Consider the following 16521-nt stretch of genomic DNA (forward strand, 5'->3'; position numbering starts at 1 on the left):
TCACATTATTACAGCGAGAGGGATTAGGATCCAAATATGTAAACTGGATAATCCGCTCATGTTACCGAAGTCAGTATAGTTCATGATGTTTTAGTTGTCATCAAACTCATCTTGGAATTAAATCTGAACAACAAAGTATTTAGAGGCTTTTTTGAGTTCATGCACTAAAGCGTACGTGTCAATTCCTCATATCCACACTGTAATCTGAAGCTGAACACTTTCATTTTAATCATTCCTGACCTTTTTTTCATGTCCACAGGCCTCAACATCCAGGGAGAAACCCACGACAGCACGGAGGACTCATGCACGGCCCTGAAGCTTTACAGGAAGTACCTGGAGCTGTATCAGGAAGGAGGGAATCATTACGTGACGAAAGTGCTCTACGAAGTCTACGACAAAGGCTTCCAGCTGAACTGGAAAGTCCCGGATTCGGACATGAGATAGTCCGTCTGAGTGGACTGAATGCACTCTCCTTCCATCCACGGGTGCTGCTGTGCTTCCCTCTGTGATGGGACTGTGAGCAACACCATGACCTGAGGATGCTCGGGCTGCTTATTTTGTATCATATTTTATAGTTATTTGCTTTGAGTCAGTGACTCAGTTGTTTTTATCATATCTAAATATAAGCTTTTTATTTCAGAGAGGTTTACAGGGGGGAAAGTGATCATTCAAAATATGAATTTGAAGCATTTTGTTTTTGTTTTAAAGGAAAAAGTCAAACTTGTTGCATGTAAATGAAGTCATCCTGAGCACTGTAAAATGTTTGTTGTTTGATACCAGGAAGTGGAGAATGTGCACGAATCCATGAAAATCTTGATTAAAACAGATTCCAACCACAATGAATTTAGTTTGTTTTTTTTCACCAGATTCTGTGAAATCTGTTGCACTGTTCATTTTCCAGCTAACTTTTTGCAGCTTTCTCAGAATTCAGATCAACGTTCAATTTTTCAAAAGCTGTTATTTCTCTTCTATAAATGACACATTTAGCAAGTTTGAAAAAATTGTCCTCAATATTTCACCTCGACATCTTTAAAATGCTCTAACTGGTAAGGACTGTGCTTCAAGTGCAGCATTTACAGCCACCACCAAAAGTAGTAACTATACTTTAATAGATGTGCTTCATTTAATAAAGCTTTAAGTCACATTTGAACGATTTTTTGATATAATGGTGCCCTCTGCTGGATAATATGCACACTCTTACCGTTCACTCTTACAGTTGTTTTTAAAGGTTTATGTCATTATTTTCATTGTTTTTCGGCTTGTTTTGTTTTGGGAACCATAAAATGAAATTGTTTGAACTCCTTGTCTGGTCTTACCAACAACTCTACAAGTAAAACTAAACATACAGTTAGTAATGATCCAGGAGATATGTTAAAAAACTACACAACACAGTTATTTCAATGTTCCACGAAAGAATGTGTAAATCTACACAGAGTATAGTAATCCTGTTCAGCTGGATATGTAGAGGTCAGGGATGAATGTGTTGTGTAGTCTCAATAATATTAAAGCAATAGTGTGATCACAATACTGATAACTGGGAGGCTTAAAAACGAGCTATTACAGTCTCAGAAATATTGTAATATCGACAATAATACTAAAATAAATCAGTACGAATATTGTTGTCAATATGTGGCGAGTAAGACAGTCAAGGCCTTTGAACCAGTTCAAGGCTCCGAAATCAACAGATTCTGTGAGAGAGAGGAAGCATTTTTTCAGGGGTATAAAAGTCCAAAGAAAGTTGTAACCTTTTCCGTGCCAGAGTATTGTTTAAACTTAAAAGTCAGTCAGAAGTCACCAAACACTCAGGACTCTTCAGAAGATCGTGAAGTAGACTTATAACACTACGAATGGCTGGTGTGAAGCTGATATCCAGGTCCAGATTTAGTAAGTAGAAATTTCCTTGGGGTGATGCACAGTGCGCTAATTCATGTGATTCATATACGAAGATGTAAATATTTAATTTCAACAATTCCCAGCCAAACGCAGCGCAAAGCAGCGGCTTACACATGAGCACATCCGCATCCACAGCAACAACCAACATAACCACAAGTAACAGTAAATAATAAATATTGAATGTTACTGAGCAGCACACAAGTCCGACAACACACACCTGTGTGCGTGTAGATCCATATATTCACAAGGGTTCTCCGTGTAACTGTCTAATAGTAGGTGTGGGGAGCCCTGCCCCCCAGGACATGAAGCAGGAATGGAGGAGATCAAGGCCCCAGACATCTACAAGCCCCCCAGAGCACGAGAGCAGTGTAGCAAAGTAACTGCGCGAATTGCTCGTTATTTTCTGCAGGCTGTGTGAGGCTGTGTCTTACTGGAGTCTGACACCGACAAGGTCACACTAACAGCTGCATTTTGATATTTGAATATCGTGGTTATGTTTTGACTGAGAGAAGAAAAAAAAACGAAGTAGACGAAAATCGCTCCAATTTCAATTATGGGTCGATCTGTGTGAGGATATTAAAAAAGAAAAGTTCATCTCAGTTTTGCTGTTCCATAAAAGATCAGTATTATTTCTGAAGAGCAGAAATGGAGAGACAGAGAGGGAGCACAACATTTTGATCCCAACCCTCATATTTACCTATTAACAATTAAAGAATGCCTAATTGGGACCTGACTGAAAAGATGATTAAAATGAGAAATGGACCCTTTCATTCAAAGCAGGACACAAATGTGTTCAGTTAGTCACAGCTAAACATAAAAGTACAATAACAAAAATATGAGCAAAGATTGATGCTTGACTTTAATGGCAACTTTGACAATTAATTCTCATGGATTTCTGTCAATTTGCAAATTATATGTACTATGTATAAAATTTGTCTGTTTAATAAAAACAATTTGTTTTATTGTGCATATCTATGAAATATAATGTGGATAAATGGGACAAAGGTTGAACTGAATCTTAACATTTATCAGATCACAGGTGAGGCTGTGTTAAAGCAGCAAGGAAAACATTTTCTGAGACACTAGAGGATGTTGAATTTCAGAGGTCCTAAATATGCATTATTTAAAGGTCTTAAAGGTCTTCTGAGTTTTTGCTTTTTGGTTGTGCAAACAAACTAAATACAGGTATGTCTGTGAAGGTTCTCAGTCATCCAGGTCATCGTAGTCAAAGGAGCTTGCAAAGAAAAGCGTCTGGACTTCTTTAAGTTACTTGAAGACTGTGATGGCTGCACTTACAGCCACACAGTGGTAATACCCACCATGTTAGTGTAGAGGCTTATAAGTAACATTGCATTCACATTTCTTTCTTTAAATATAGGAATTTATTTACAGGACAATAAATAACTGGTTTTGGTTTAGTTAATTAATATATCCACATAACGCTGCATTCTAAAATAAGTGCACACATTTTAGTTTACACTGTTATGTATGATTAATCTTTTGTTTTCTGAGTTACCTTAGTTGCAGCTGTTCCAGTCCCTTGATTAAGGAGCCAAGAGGTGGAAAAGGGGCAGAGCGAGCTTTAAAGGAAGGCTACAAATTGGTTCACGCCATAACTCAGGACCATGGGGGGGAATTGGAGTTCATTATGTTTGGTTTAGTTAGGTTTTGTGTGTTTTACCCCTTTTCCTGTTTTTGTGGGCTGATCAGCCACTATTTAAGTTTCCCCTTTGTCTCATTAAGTTAGGTCAGTTTGTTTGAGTTATCAGTTGTGTTGTTAACTTTGAGTAGAGTTTTGTTAGTTTGACCTCTTTTTATGGGCCCAAGATTTTGATTCTTTTTGCATGAGTTAACCAATTGTGTTTTTTGGGTTAACTAAAAAATCATTTTTTGGACTTTAACCTGTGCCTAAGTTTCCTTCACTGCTCGGTCCATCACAAAGACGTTGTAGCCGGTGTATCAGAAAAACTCAGGAGAGTTTTCTCCAAGCATGACATCCTGGTGCATTTCAGACCCAGCAACACGCCCAGACAAAAACTGGTTCACCCGAAAGACAAAACGCCAAAACATATGAGTGTACAATGTGGTGTATGCTGTACAGTGCAACGAGGAATGCCGAGACCTCTTCATTGGAGAGACCAAACAGCCACTTCACAAGCGCATGGCACAACATAGAAGAGCCACCTCCACAGGACAAGACTCAGCAGTCCATCTGCATCTTAAGGATAAAGGACACTCTTTCGAGGATGCCAATGTTCACAGTTTGGACAGAGAGGACAGATGGTTTGAAAGAGGAGTGAAAGAAGCCATCTATGTCCACTGTGAGCGACCATCTTTGAACAGAGGCGGGGATTTACGACACCAACTCTCTGCCATCTATAATCCAGTTTTGAGATCCCTTCCCAGATGCGTTAACGCCCACTCACATCCTTTTTTATTTATTTATTTACTTTTTGTCCCGTTTGGATCTATAGCCATCAGAATTGTTGTCTTAAGGCCAAGAAAGATGCCAAGCAGATTTATTTTACCAAGTGGATCATCATGGCCTTGCCATATTGGTCCATTTGATTGACCTTTATTATAATTATGAATTTATTTTATTTTCAGTTGCTACAAAAGGGACAGACATGACTGGGGGATAGGACAGGGAGAAAGAATGAAAGAAAGAGAGGGAGAGAAAGAAAACCAAAGGGGAGAAGAGACGGGGGGAAGAAAGAAAAAAAAACCCAAACAAACAAAAAAAAAAACACCTGGGTCACCTGTATGGAGAAAAAAAACAGAAGAGAAAGCAAACAACAAAGAGCAACATAATAAAAAAAAAGCACCATCACAATAAACTAGCTAGCAGTAGATATCAGTACTTACTAAATAATAAACGATAATGTGCAGCACGCAAGATAGAAAGCGCACAATGTGCTTTGAGGCAGCAGCCAAGAAAGCTGTAGTCCACGTCTGTGAATATCCAACACCCACTCACATCCTGGGCCATCTGATCTCAGGAATTCGCATGATAAGGTGGGGCCAGGTTTCACAATGAACTCACCCGAAACTCTGGCTGATTGGGACCCACACCCAGTTTCACACCTTGGCTCAGGCATTTAGAGGATCATCAGGGGGTCCTTTTGTCCCTCTGTGGGGGGTTAGTCCCACTAGGTTTATATCTGGGACTCTCCACCATTTGACCTTAGAACTGAAGAAGCTTCTCGGATGAGAGGTGAAACGTCTTCAAGCAACTTAAAGAAGTCCAGACGCTTTTCTTTGCAAGCTCCTTTGACTAAATACAGGTATGTTACTTTTCCTGGAGGGCAGCCATTTTTAAAAACAAGATGGCAGCTGAAGTGTAAGTCAGACTGTGTCAGACCTTCGTCCCGTAATGATTCTCTCCTTCCTGAAACAGTTCCAGGAACTTCCTGTAAAGCTTCAGGGCCGTGCATGAGTCCTCCGTGCTGTCATGGGTTTCTCCCTGGATGTTGAGGCCTGTGGACATGAAAAAGAATGATCAGAAATTATTCTCCTTTCTTTCTCTCTCAGTCTATCTTCCACAAGCTCTTCTGGAAGCTTTGCTGATTTCAAATAACCCGTATCTTCACCTTACACTCTCTTGTTCGTGAGCATGGAAGAGCCTTTGCCTGCCCTGGATCAATTGTTTGGTCTTTTTCACTTATTTTCCTAACTTAGTAGAGTTGAAATGCCTGCTCAACGAGAGAAAGGTAAGATGACATTTTTCTTGCAGACATGCTTGTGGCTCAAGAAAAAATGAGTATCTGTGTTGCATCATTTAGACATATAATGCTTATGAAACTACACATTGTGAATTCAAGAGGGAAATTTGTGTCACACGCTGAAGAGTATTTCATGGTTCTCATGGAGTGGTCACTTTTATCATGAAAGGCAAATGAAACTATGCGGAGAGCAGCATCTGATGAAGGCAGTAGATTCCATGTTGGTTGGTGGAGAAAGATCCTGAAAGACGTCCACTGTTAAAAATAAGCATAAGTGGAGAGACCTGAGTATGGTTTTCATCTAAAGCTAGTCCACCTTCCAGAGGTCGTCTAACTTCCAGGATTATTAATGGTAAACCAAATCAACAGTCAAGTATCTTTTGTCATTAAGTGTATTTTAAATGAAATTCAGCTTTCTGTTGGCTAAACAGCATATAGTACAATTCAGCACCTGGAAACACAACACTTACCAAAGAATCAGTACAGTGGTAGCTTAAGTCAAAGTGAGCCTGCTCAGCACATCTGTGAAACATCCAGCAAAAATCAGCAGCACAATCACATTCAGCCAAAGAAATATGTCTAGTATCTCGTGAACATGGTGGCAGAGTCTTTTTGGTGGCTGCCACTAATCTTTAGGATAACCTCCCCGATTAACATAACAGGTGTCTGATCATTTTAAGACTCTGTTAGAAATCAGTTTACTCTGACTGGCTTTCAGCTTTAGCTGTTTCAGCTGTTTTATTGAGTGTTATGTTTTTATTGTGTATTTCTGTGCATGTTTGTTGATATAGTGATCATAAATGTACATTTTTTTTATAGCCTGTACAGCAGGTATTTTAAATGAGCTTAAAAAATAACCCTAGTCTTGACTTCTCACTGAGTAACAAAGGCTTCCCCTTAGAGTTGTTTTTCCTGAGCAGTAAAACCTGGGCTGTAAAGAAAACATGGCAGGGAAAAAGAAAAGTGTCTGACTGCTGTCAAGTGCTTTGCAAAAAGTTTTATTATGACAAGTTTTATTCAGTTTAATCAGCAGCTGGATTGAAAACGTTATATTTGCTTGTAGGAGCTGCACTGAGATCAGAATAAACGCTGAATTTGTCTGTGTTGATGTGGTTTGGTCTTAGATTTTTCTTTCTAAGTTTTAAGAGGCGCTGATCTTGACTATTAAAATAATGCAAGAAGCTCTTTTTAGATACTGTTTTATTATATAATTTAATTTATGGTTGATTTTCACATTTGCTTCATTTAAAATGTAAGTGATTCTCTTGCTTCAGACGTTATATCGGTAACAATAATAGATCGTATTAAAGATGGATGTGTTTTAGGTTTTTAATAGTGAAGCTGACACAGAAGTGTCTTAAAGCTGCATTCTTTCTTATGCTACCAAGGGGCAATACCTGGCTGAAAGATTTGTTGTCCTGTCTGAAGTTGTTTGTTTGATGTTGTTTGAAGTTTCCAGATCCAGATGCTCCTTCAGTCCCCACAGTCAAAGCAACTGAGGCACCTCTGAGAGTTAAAAACGGTCTTTCAATGTGCAGCTGTTCTCAGAGGTGTTACAATAAGGACTTCACCAAGTTCAGTGGAGTTAGAAGTTCACATGAATTTAGCAAGTTAGTTTCAACCTAAATATGATAAACCATGTTCTAACTAAAATGTACAGCTCTACCCTCATCATACGACAGGGAGAAGACACCAAAAACCAATATCACTCACTCATGAAAGGGAACAGCCATGGAATTTATCCATCAGGGTCAACTTTATTTAGCATCAGTAGGAATTTGAATAATGGAGGAACCTTCATTTGATTTTAATGTTATTGAAACACAAAAACTCCCAGGGCTTATGTGGCTGGTAAATTAGCCAACTAAATTAGCTAACTATAAAATTATAGCTTGCAAAAATGATTGCTAACTAAACCATATCCTTTTATTCTCTTAACTTGTGTTTTATGCAGTCACCAACACATTGAAAAAACACAAAAGTCTCCTTTCTGCAACGTTACAAGCTGTCAGGAGAGATATGTTGAATTTTAACATCCTCCTGGATGTCCAGTAGTTGGTTGTCCTGTCAACCGCAGCATAAACAATGTGGCCGAGAGAGGAAGCAGGAAAGAAAAAAAAAAAAAAAAAAAAAAAAGGAAAGAAAAAACCCCACGTTGCATGTGACAACTTAGTTCAAGCTATGCTGCTTCTTCACAATACGGTTATCTTCAGAGAAGGGGAGATAGGAGAATTCACCTGTGTGAATTCTCATGTGTGTTTTGAATGTTGATGAGGTAGCAAATCTTTTCTCACAGGTGCTACAAGAATACGGCTTTTCACCTGTGTGAATTCTCATGTGTCTTTTGAATGTTGATGAGGAAGCAAATCTTTTCTCACAGGTGCTACAAGAATGCGGCTTTTCACCTGTGTGAATTCTCATGTGTGTTTTGAATGTTGATGAGGTAGCAAATCTTTTCTCACAGGTGCTACAAGAATACAGCTTTTCACCTGTGTGAATTCTCATGTGTCTTTTGAATGTTGATGAGGAAGCAAATCTTTTCTCACAGGTGCTACAAGAATACGGCTTCTCACCTGTGTGAATTCTCATGTGTCTTTTGAATGTTGATGAGGAAGCAAATCTTTTCTCACAGGTGCTACAAGAATATGGCTTCTCACCTGTGTGAATTCTCGTGTGTGTTTTGAATGTTGATAAGTCAGCAAAACTTTTCCCACAGGTGCTACAAGAATACGGTTTCTCACCTGTGTGAATTCTCTTGTGTTTTTTCAATGTTGATAAGTCAGCAAATCTTTTCCCACAGGTGCTACAGGAATACGGCTTCTCACCTGTGTGAATTCTCGTGTGTGTTTTGACCTTTGATAAGGTAGCAAATCTTTTCCCACAGGTACTACAAGGGTACGGCTTCTCACCTGTGTGAACTCTCATGTGTGTTTTGAATGTTGATGAGGTAGCAAATCTTTTCCCACAGGTGCTACAGGAATACGGCTTCTCACCTGTGTGAATTCTCGTGTGTGTTTTGACCTTTGATAAGGTAGCAAATCTTTTCCCACAGGTACTACAAGGGTACGGCTTCTCACCTGTGTGACTTTTCGTGTGTTTTTTGACTTCTAATGAAGTAGCAAATGTTTTCCTACAGGTGCCACAAGAATAGGGCTTCTCACCTTTGTGAATTCTCTTGTGTTTTTTGAATGTTGATAAGTCAGCAAATCTTTTCCCACAGGTGCTACAGGAATACGGCTTTTCACCTGTGTGAACTCTTAGATGTGTAATCATATTGTATTCATCCTGTAAAGTTTTTCCACACACTTCACATTGTACAGACTTGTTCTTTGTGTCCGTTCTACTTTTACTCGATGACACAGGAAGGTTGTCTACTCTTTGACTGTGACGTCTCTCATTCAGCTCTGTATTTCTAGTAGTTCCTGAGACCACATGCTGACTTTTTTCATTATCTCGGGTCTCTGCTTCAGGAGAGCTGTGAGAAAGGAGCTGCTCACTGTTTGGTTCTGGTTTACTGTAGGCACTTTCCTCATAAGCGGGTGTCACCATGAAGGTATCAGCCTCCTGCTTCAGCCCAAGCTGCTCTCCCTTCTGACTGCTGCCAAGTTCCTCCTTTTCCTCTTTAATCTGTGGATTCTCTGGTTTCTCCTGGTTCAGACTGGAGTTCCTCTCCTGGTTACAGACCTGCTGGTCTGTAAGAACCTCCTCTTCCTCAAAAGCATGCTGCTGTAGGGCATCTGAATGCACAAAGGGGAAAAGATGATAGTAAAACAAACATTTGAGAAAATATTTACTGGTCTGAACCATTAGCAGGTCTCTACATAGTGAGCCTGTTGCTCACATATACCACTAAAATTAAAGTCTACAAACGTGACAAATTATTTGGGCACTGATGCAAATGTTTAGTTCTGACACTCTTATTAGCAAATTTCAAAGTTCAGCTTCTTATGTCTTTGATATATAAAATAAATAGATGTTGTTTTTTGTTAAATGAATGTGGATGTCTGAATTGGCCGCAGTTACAAGAAGGCATGCTGGGGAAGAGCTCTCTTACACAGTAGTAAACGTTTTGGCTGTGCTTGAAATGCCATGAAAACACTCTTCTTGTCTAACAAATTTAACTTTAGAAACTCTGAATTCCATATTTTCCAAAACAGAATAGAAATATTTATTCATATTACCCAGACCTGTAAACTGTTCAAATTTACCATTTCCATGCTGCAGAGGAAACATAATTCTTTAACTTAAACTGATAACAGAACAAAATGAAACTTGTGTTGTTGACTTTGTGTCTCTGTGTAGATTTTGTCTGACCAGTGAGTGGAAATTTGAAACCCAGATGTTTCACGTCTTTCATTCTGGTGAATTTTTACGTACTAATTTTCACCGTTTTGCACAGGTTAATGGTGGAAATGTGTTTAAATAAAGAACAGAAAATCAGGCTGAAGAGATTCATTCATGTTGCTTATTACTTTTTGACCTTCAATTCTCTGACAGTTCATCAGTCTGTCGGAGGGTCAACACAGAAACACAGACAACTATTCACACTCATATTCACACCTATGAGCAATTTAAAATCACCAACTAACCTAACCCGGCTGTTCGTATGTCTCTGGATAGTGAACAAGGGGAGAACATGCAAACTCCACACAGAAAGGCTTGGCTACTTGGTAGAGTCAAACTCAGGACCTTGTTGCTGTGAGGCAACAGTGCTAACCACTGGTCCACTGAGCTGTCTGTGAGTTATATTCACTTTTATTAAATCAACATAGTTTTACATACCTATTCTGTGTAACTTTATCACAGGTTTCCAGATGGTCTCCAGCAGTCTGAGCTGCTTTTTATCAGTCCAGACAATAATGCCTTCAGCCTCCTGCTTCAGCCCAAGCTGCTCTCCCTTCTGACTGCTGCCAAGTTTGTCCTTTTCCTCTTTAATCTGCGGAGTCTCTGGGTCCTCTTGGTCCAGACTGGAGTTCCTCTCCTGGTTACAGACCTGCTGCTCATCCAGATCCTCCTCTTCCTTACAGTCATGTTGTTTTGGGAGGTCTTGAGGAATAAAGAAACACAAGAACAATAATCACTATTGTGTGATACAAAAACTATATATTTTTTATATTTAGTGATTGTTACGGCCCTAGCAGGGCCTCCTCCTGAAGGTGCCTGTGTGGGAGTGTCCTTCAATCGCTTCTGCTTGAGGTGCCACCTTTCCCTTTTACACAGCTGACTCTCATCAGTAATTAAAGGTATTTAACCCCAGGGAAAGGTGAGCTCTGGGCCAGAGTGCCATGTGAGTGGTTACAGCTAGTGAGCTGAGAGTTTGTGGTGTTTGCCGCTAGTGAGCTGTGTTATTGTGGTTTGCAGCTAGTGAGCTGCGTGTCTGTAGCTAGTGAGCTGCTCTTTCTTTTTGGCTTATGTTTTACTTTATTGACCAACGCCTGAGTTTTGTTTGTTTTCTTAAATGGTGATAGCGGCTCTTTTAGTTGAGCTACTTTAATAAAACTGTTTAATTTAACCCGTTTGCCTCCTTAACTCTTTTTCCTCACCCGGACACTTTTTGTTACTTCCCCCTCACCACCTAGACCCCTCAGGGGAACATAACAGTGATATAAAAACTAATATTTTTAAAAGCATGAATCAAAAACCAAGAAATGGTGATCAGCCTATCATATGACCCATTACGAGCCCCACGCACACGCACGCTCAGGGAAATAGTTGTGCACACTCACAGCAAGGATCCTCACTGTGAGCAAAGACACAAAGTTCACCAAACTAAAATGCAATGTGACCACCATGAAAACATCAGTGTGTGTAAGGAAGAGGACTCCCTTACTGTATTTATTTATATTGTATTGTCTGTATAGCACTTTAGAGCACACCTTTCACTTTATTAAAAGCACCTTATCAAGCAATTTATGAGCATTGCACTTTAAGCATGGATTTGCACACAAGAAGTTTAAATATTTGTTGACTATTTATTGGGAATTTTAGGGTCAGTTGGTGGCCTTGTTTCAGATCCTGCACAGCTGTTCCTCGTCAAGGAATGTGGTGGTTGTCTGTCAGGTAGTGATGGCCCGCTTGAAGCTGACGCTCCGGAGCTTGTGTCGAAAAAAACAACACACTGGTTCAGAAGCACTGTGTCGAGGCTTGCTTCGTTTGGCAAAAGTCACGTGACCAGTGACGTCCGAAGCTTCATTACGCACGTAACTGCTTCGGTACCTGATTCAAACAGATATAAGGAAGTGAATCATCCACGGGATTCGTGGAGTGTGTTGATGGTGACAGATAGCGACGAGGTGATCATTCCACTGACAGATATGGAGCCAGCGAGGAAGAGAGGACGTTCTGGCCTGTGGGAATATTTTGAGTTGATTTTGCTCAATTCATTTTATCTGCCGAAGTGAAAAACTTGAAATGTCCAAAATCATGTTTTCATAATGTAAATATCATTACAGCATATGACTTTAGGAACACTTCCATGTGAATTAAAGCTGATGAAGACTACAAAAATGTATTTGACACTATACGTACATGACATTGCTACAGTTTAGAAAATCATTTTGTTTATTGTTTTTAGGTGATAGTCTGCAGGACCCAGGAATACCTGCATATCTACCAACTTGCAGTGTAGTTCCTGCACTCCACAGCCTCTTCTGTTCCATGCAAGTGGATTTTCTCCAGGGCAGGAGAAACTATTTCTAAGAAAAGAAACAGACTCAGCCAGCGCACAGTAACACTAATCCTCTTGTTAACTGTAAATAACAAAAGGGCTACCTTACATTGATCATGTTTTTACTTTGCAAGTTCTTGATTAGGGATGGGTTTTGATTATCGCCTTTCTGATTACAATCCATGCTAAATTGAATAAAGTGATATTGATTCATTAAAATCCCGTGTCGATTTGTAAATTAACGTTATTATGCCTGAAACGCCAGCATCTCAGGTTAAACCTCACAACATGTCGTCAAACACCATGCAGCTAAAACAGTAACTGGGAGCAGGTTTACGGATTCTGCATACAAACGTGAACACAGAGCACGGACCCGACGCGTCAGAGTCAGATTTTGATGTGTCGGCGGGTCCGCGCTGTGTTTGCCTCTTTTTTTCGCTGGCTTCTGCAGCTGCAGGTTTCATAACTCTCTGTTTACATCTCTAATTGAGTCTCACATGTGTCAGCTTTCTTTTAATAGATACGAAATTATGGATATATACTGTTAAATGATCAGACTTGTAATATTTCTGACTGAGGCAAAACTTTCCAGATTCCAATCAAATTGAATCGGATCCTGTATCGAATCAAAATGATTCTACAAATCAGTGATGATGCAGCCCTACTCAGCTTCCTAAGCATTTTCCCTTTCCAGTTCACAATCAATCCCACCCCTAGGTCAAAAATATGTATAGGACAATTGGCCTAATCTAATATTTTGTATGAACCTGTCCAGCTGTCCAGTGATTAAACGACAAGTAGATGGAGGCAGGACTTCACAGCAGGGGCATACTCCATAATGTGCTGTGCATTATCATATGTATATTATATATATTGCTCACTTATTGTATTTACCAACATCAAGGAGTTATGAGCAAAGAAAGGCCACCATAGTGCATGTTTAAATAGGGAAAGTTTATTGATCAAAATGTATTACGCAAATACGCATTACATTTTTTTCAGCCCCCCAATCGAGAAAACAAAACCAATTACATGTTCAAAGCAACGGAACGGTGGCCCAATATCAGAGAGAACTCCACTCTTGAGTGAGCAGTGATAATTGAGCAGTCCGTTTTATTTTGCAGATTCAAGCTGCTCTTCAAAATTTTCACCACCAGATGTCACCGGAGAGGACTGTGTTGAAAAGCTTCGAGTAATGAACCGTTTTTCAATACAAGCTTCAGTGCTTCGGAAAGCTTCATTTGGCCATCACTACTGTCAGGAGAGAAGAATGGTGATTGAGATTGTGATTAAGGTTTACCAATAAGGAAAACTAAGGCAAATGTGTGTGTGAAATCTAGGGATAAAAGTGGTGCAAATAAGTGTTTGTAAGTTAATGATTACTCACCTTTCTTGCCTGTGTCCTCTTCAAGGTGTTTGGGCAAATGTTTCCCCTGGGGTCCAGACACCATTTAAAGGTTCCGGGAGAGACCATTGGTAAAGAGAGTGTGGTGAATCTTTTTGTGCTTGGGTTTCTGGGTTTTTATAATATTGGGTTTGGGGTAACATTAAAGTGTGAAATATTTATTAATATGTAAATGTGAAAATGTATTTATGTATTTATTTATTCTTATTGATATATTGTGTACTGTGGTGGAAGGTTGGGATTTAAGAATTGACCTGAGAGTGGAATAATGGTTAAGTCTGTGACAGCTGAACATATTTAAGGCTGCCAGTTGTCATTAGAGGGTAGTGATGGGCAGATGAAGCCCCATGAAGCACTGAAGCTTTTCATCCAATTGGTTCACCCCAACGCGAAGCTTCGTGAAGCTTCATTTGCTCTAGCAGGACACCTACTGGACGTGAAAATAATAGCTGGCATGAATTTGAAGAGAGTGGCATTTTGCACACAGCCTGTAAATGTCAACAACAAAAGGAGTGTGTAAAACATGTATATTGTAGTGATGGCAGTATACTGTGTATATTTATAGTGGCAGTATGGGAAATGATTATTTGGAAATGCTTGAAATGGAAATGATCATTTACTGTGAGGTGAGGTGTGGTTGGGGTGTGGACAGTAGTTGTGCTTTTGTAACGTTGAGGTATGGACAGCTACACACTGAGGCTTTGAGCCTCAGTCCTGCCTGTTCACATTTTATTCTGTAAAAACTAAATTTTCACTGCTTTTACGTCCTTTTTAGTGGGGAGAACATAGCTGGGATTTAATGATTTAACAAATCTTTTGAATCCTTTGTCCTCCACAATGCTAAATGGCTGGGAGTCCTCAATCACCATGCTGACCAGGTCTTCATCTATTTGAGATTGTTCTCCTGAGGAAAGACAATAAAGACAAAGCACAAATATAAATATCACACACGTAACTTATAACAGTTGTATAATATTGTTATATCATTTAGTAACATTACTGCATGCTATATTATCATTGCATTTGATGGCTCACCTGGTCTTGCTCCACAATCGGTGTTCCTCTTATTCTCATGCAAAGCTCTGTAGTGCCTAAGCATGGATGAGGTGTTGTTGTTATATCCCAGCTCCCTGGCACATAGCAAACACTTCACCTTGTACAAAAGTCAAGACAGCTCAACATAAATTGTATTGCACCATCAGTATCATGACAATACATCTTCTGTAGAAATTTACATACCTTGTTGGGAGGAATAAAATCAAAATGTTCCCACACAGGGGAGGACATCCTCCTCTTCTTAGCTGGCTCCATTCTCTCCTGACTTTCTCTCCTCACTCTCATAAACCTCCAAACGGTCTCCAAACTCTCTCTAACCGCAACTCTCCATCAAACACCCACATTTTGAATGAAGTCTGAGGGGTTTATATCGCTGTCATATCTCGCGGCAAAGTTCGAACCACTTCATGAACCAGTCACGTGGTACAGCCGGGCAGCGAGGCTTCGGACGTCATCGTTTTCAGCTCCTCCCATAAATGAAGCAAGCCTCGATACGCGCTTCGCGGAAACGCCCCCTCCATTACTCGACACACGCTCCGAAGCCTCGATACAGAACGTCCCATCACTATTAGAGGGTGGATTTTTTTTTGTGCTGTGCAGAAGCTCGACAAGTTAATTGTTGTAAGGAGAGCCATATAGCAAATAAATACTTTGTTCCACTACGCTTGCCTTGGTCTGTCTCACTGTGTTTCCAGCCGCTAAGGGCTGCCCTGTTACAGTGTGTAAAATCCTTTTTTAAATGAAACTTCACTTCAACTTCAGAGAAGGCTGTTAACAACTTGTTAAATGTGTATTCTGCTGACATCTAACTATATTTTACTGCACAATCTCAGTGTTTACAGATGATCTAAAACACTAATGCCTGATGTACTCAACATTGGAATCTGTTAGAGAAAAAATTTAAATAAATAAATGAATTAAAATGTATTAAAACCTAACCTATCAGTGACCATCGACCTGCACCAGTTCAACATAGTCCATCACTGAACATTGAACTACAGCACTGATAAATTCAATTTATTTATTTATATAGCGCCAAATCACAACAACAGTCGCCTCAAGGCACTTTATATTGTACAGTGGATTCTACAATAACAAATACAGAGAAAAACCCAACAATCATATGACCCCCTTTGAGTGAGCACTTTGGCAACAGTAGGAAGGAAAAACTCCCTTTTAACAGGAAGAAACCGCCGGCAGAACCAGGCTCAGGGAGGGGCCGGGCCATCTGCTGCGACCGATTGGGATGAGCAAAGGATACCCAGTTTAACATATTCTAGTAAAGCTAATCATACTGAAGAATCTCAGCTTCAACAGCACATTGTTAAAAACATGTCCATACCTATGATGTGTGAGTTTCTGTCAGGTTTCCGGTTGATATCCTGTCTGCGTAGACGGTTGATCTCCTCCTCATACTGGATGATGGTTTTTTGAACCTCTGAGAAGATTTCTTCATAAACAGCAGTTAGTCTCTCCTTGATGAACTCTCTCAGATACTGTACTGAACTCATTGCTGCTTCAACTGAGACTGGGCGGATCAATACAAGCATCAATAGAAGTGACACAGATGTTAATATTGGTATCAGATCCACACTAACTTGACGGGATCAATACTTTAGCTTCTGTCTCTTCTCTAGGTTCAGTCCGCTTCTTCAGCAGCAGCTATGTCTGCAAACACACTGCTCCACTACCACAGTAGTGCTGTCCTCCTCCCTTCTTCTTTGGGGGTTGATGGCGTTTGACATATCAGCTTACAGATGCATTTATCCCACCTTCTG

The 16521-nt window shown here is 39.9% G+C and overlaps 1 protein-coding gene across 1 annotated transcript; it reads right to left on the reverse strand.

Annotated features, from left to right (window-relative positions):
- Positions 1-7784: 7784 nt before the first annotated feature.
- LOC146610824 (uncharacterized) lies at positions 7785-16293 on the reverse strand. The gene is made up of 6 exons (XM_085345314.1): positions 16086-16293; positions 10398-10661; positions 8721-9352; positions 8525-8636; positions 8021-8356; positions 7785-7936 (listed from the first exon to the last, which is right to left on the reverse strand). Exons 1-6 carry the CDS (start codon positions 16291-16293, stop codon positions 7785-7787), a joined length of 1704 nt encoding a protein of 567 aa, XP_085201440.1.
- Between the last annotated feature and the right edge of the window lie 228 nt (positions 16294-16521).

The sequence above is a fragment of the Diplotaxodon limnothrissa genome, linkage group LG20, assembly GCF_057381915.1.
Source record: "Diplotaxodon limnothrissa isolate DT_005_m linkage group LG20, D_limnothrissa_male_GT1.1, whole genome shotgun sequence".
NCBI classification, from domain to species: domain Eukaryota; kingdom Metazoa; phylum Chordata; class Actinopteri; order Cichliformes; family Cichlidae; genus Diplotaxodon; species Diplotaxodon limnothrissa.

Coding starts and splice junctions, on each gene's coding strand:
- LOC146610824 (XM_085345314.1), bottom strand. CDS start 16,293: ATGCTTGTATTGATCCGCCCAGTCTCAGTTGAAGCAGCAATGAGTTCA. Junction 10,662..16,085: donor CAGAAACTCACACATCATAG/GTATGGACATGT, acceptor TTATTCCTCAAG/ACCTCCCAAAACAACATGAC. Junction 7,937..8,020: donor ACACATGAGAATTCACACAG/GTGAAAAGCCGC, acceptor GAATTCACACAG/GTGAAAAGCCGTATTCTTGT.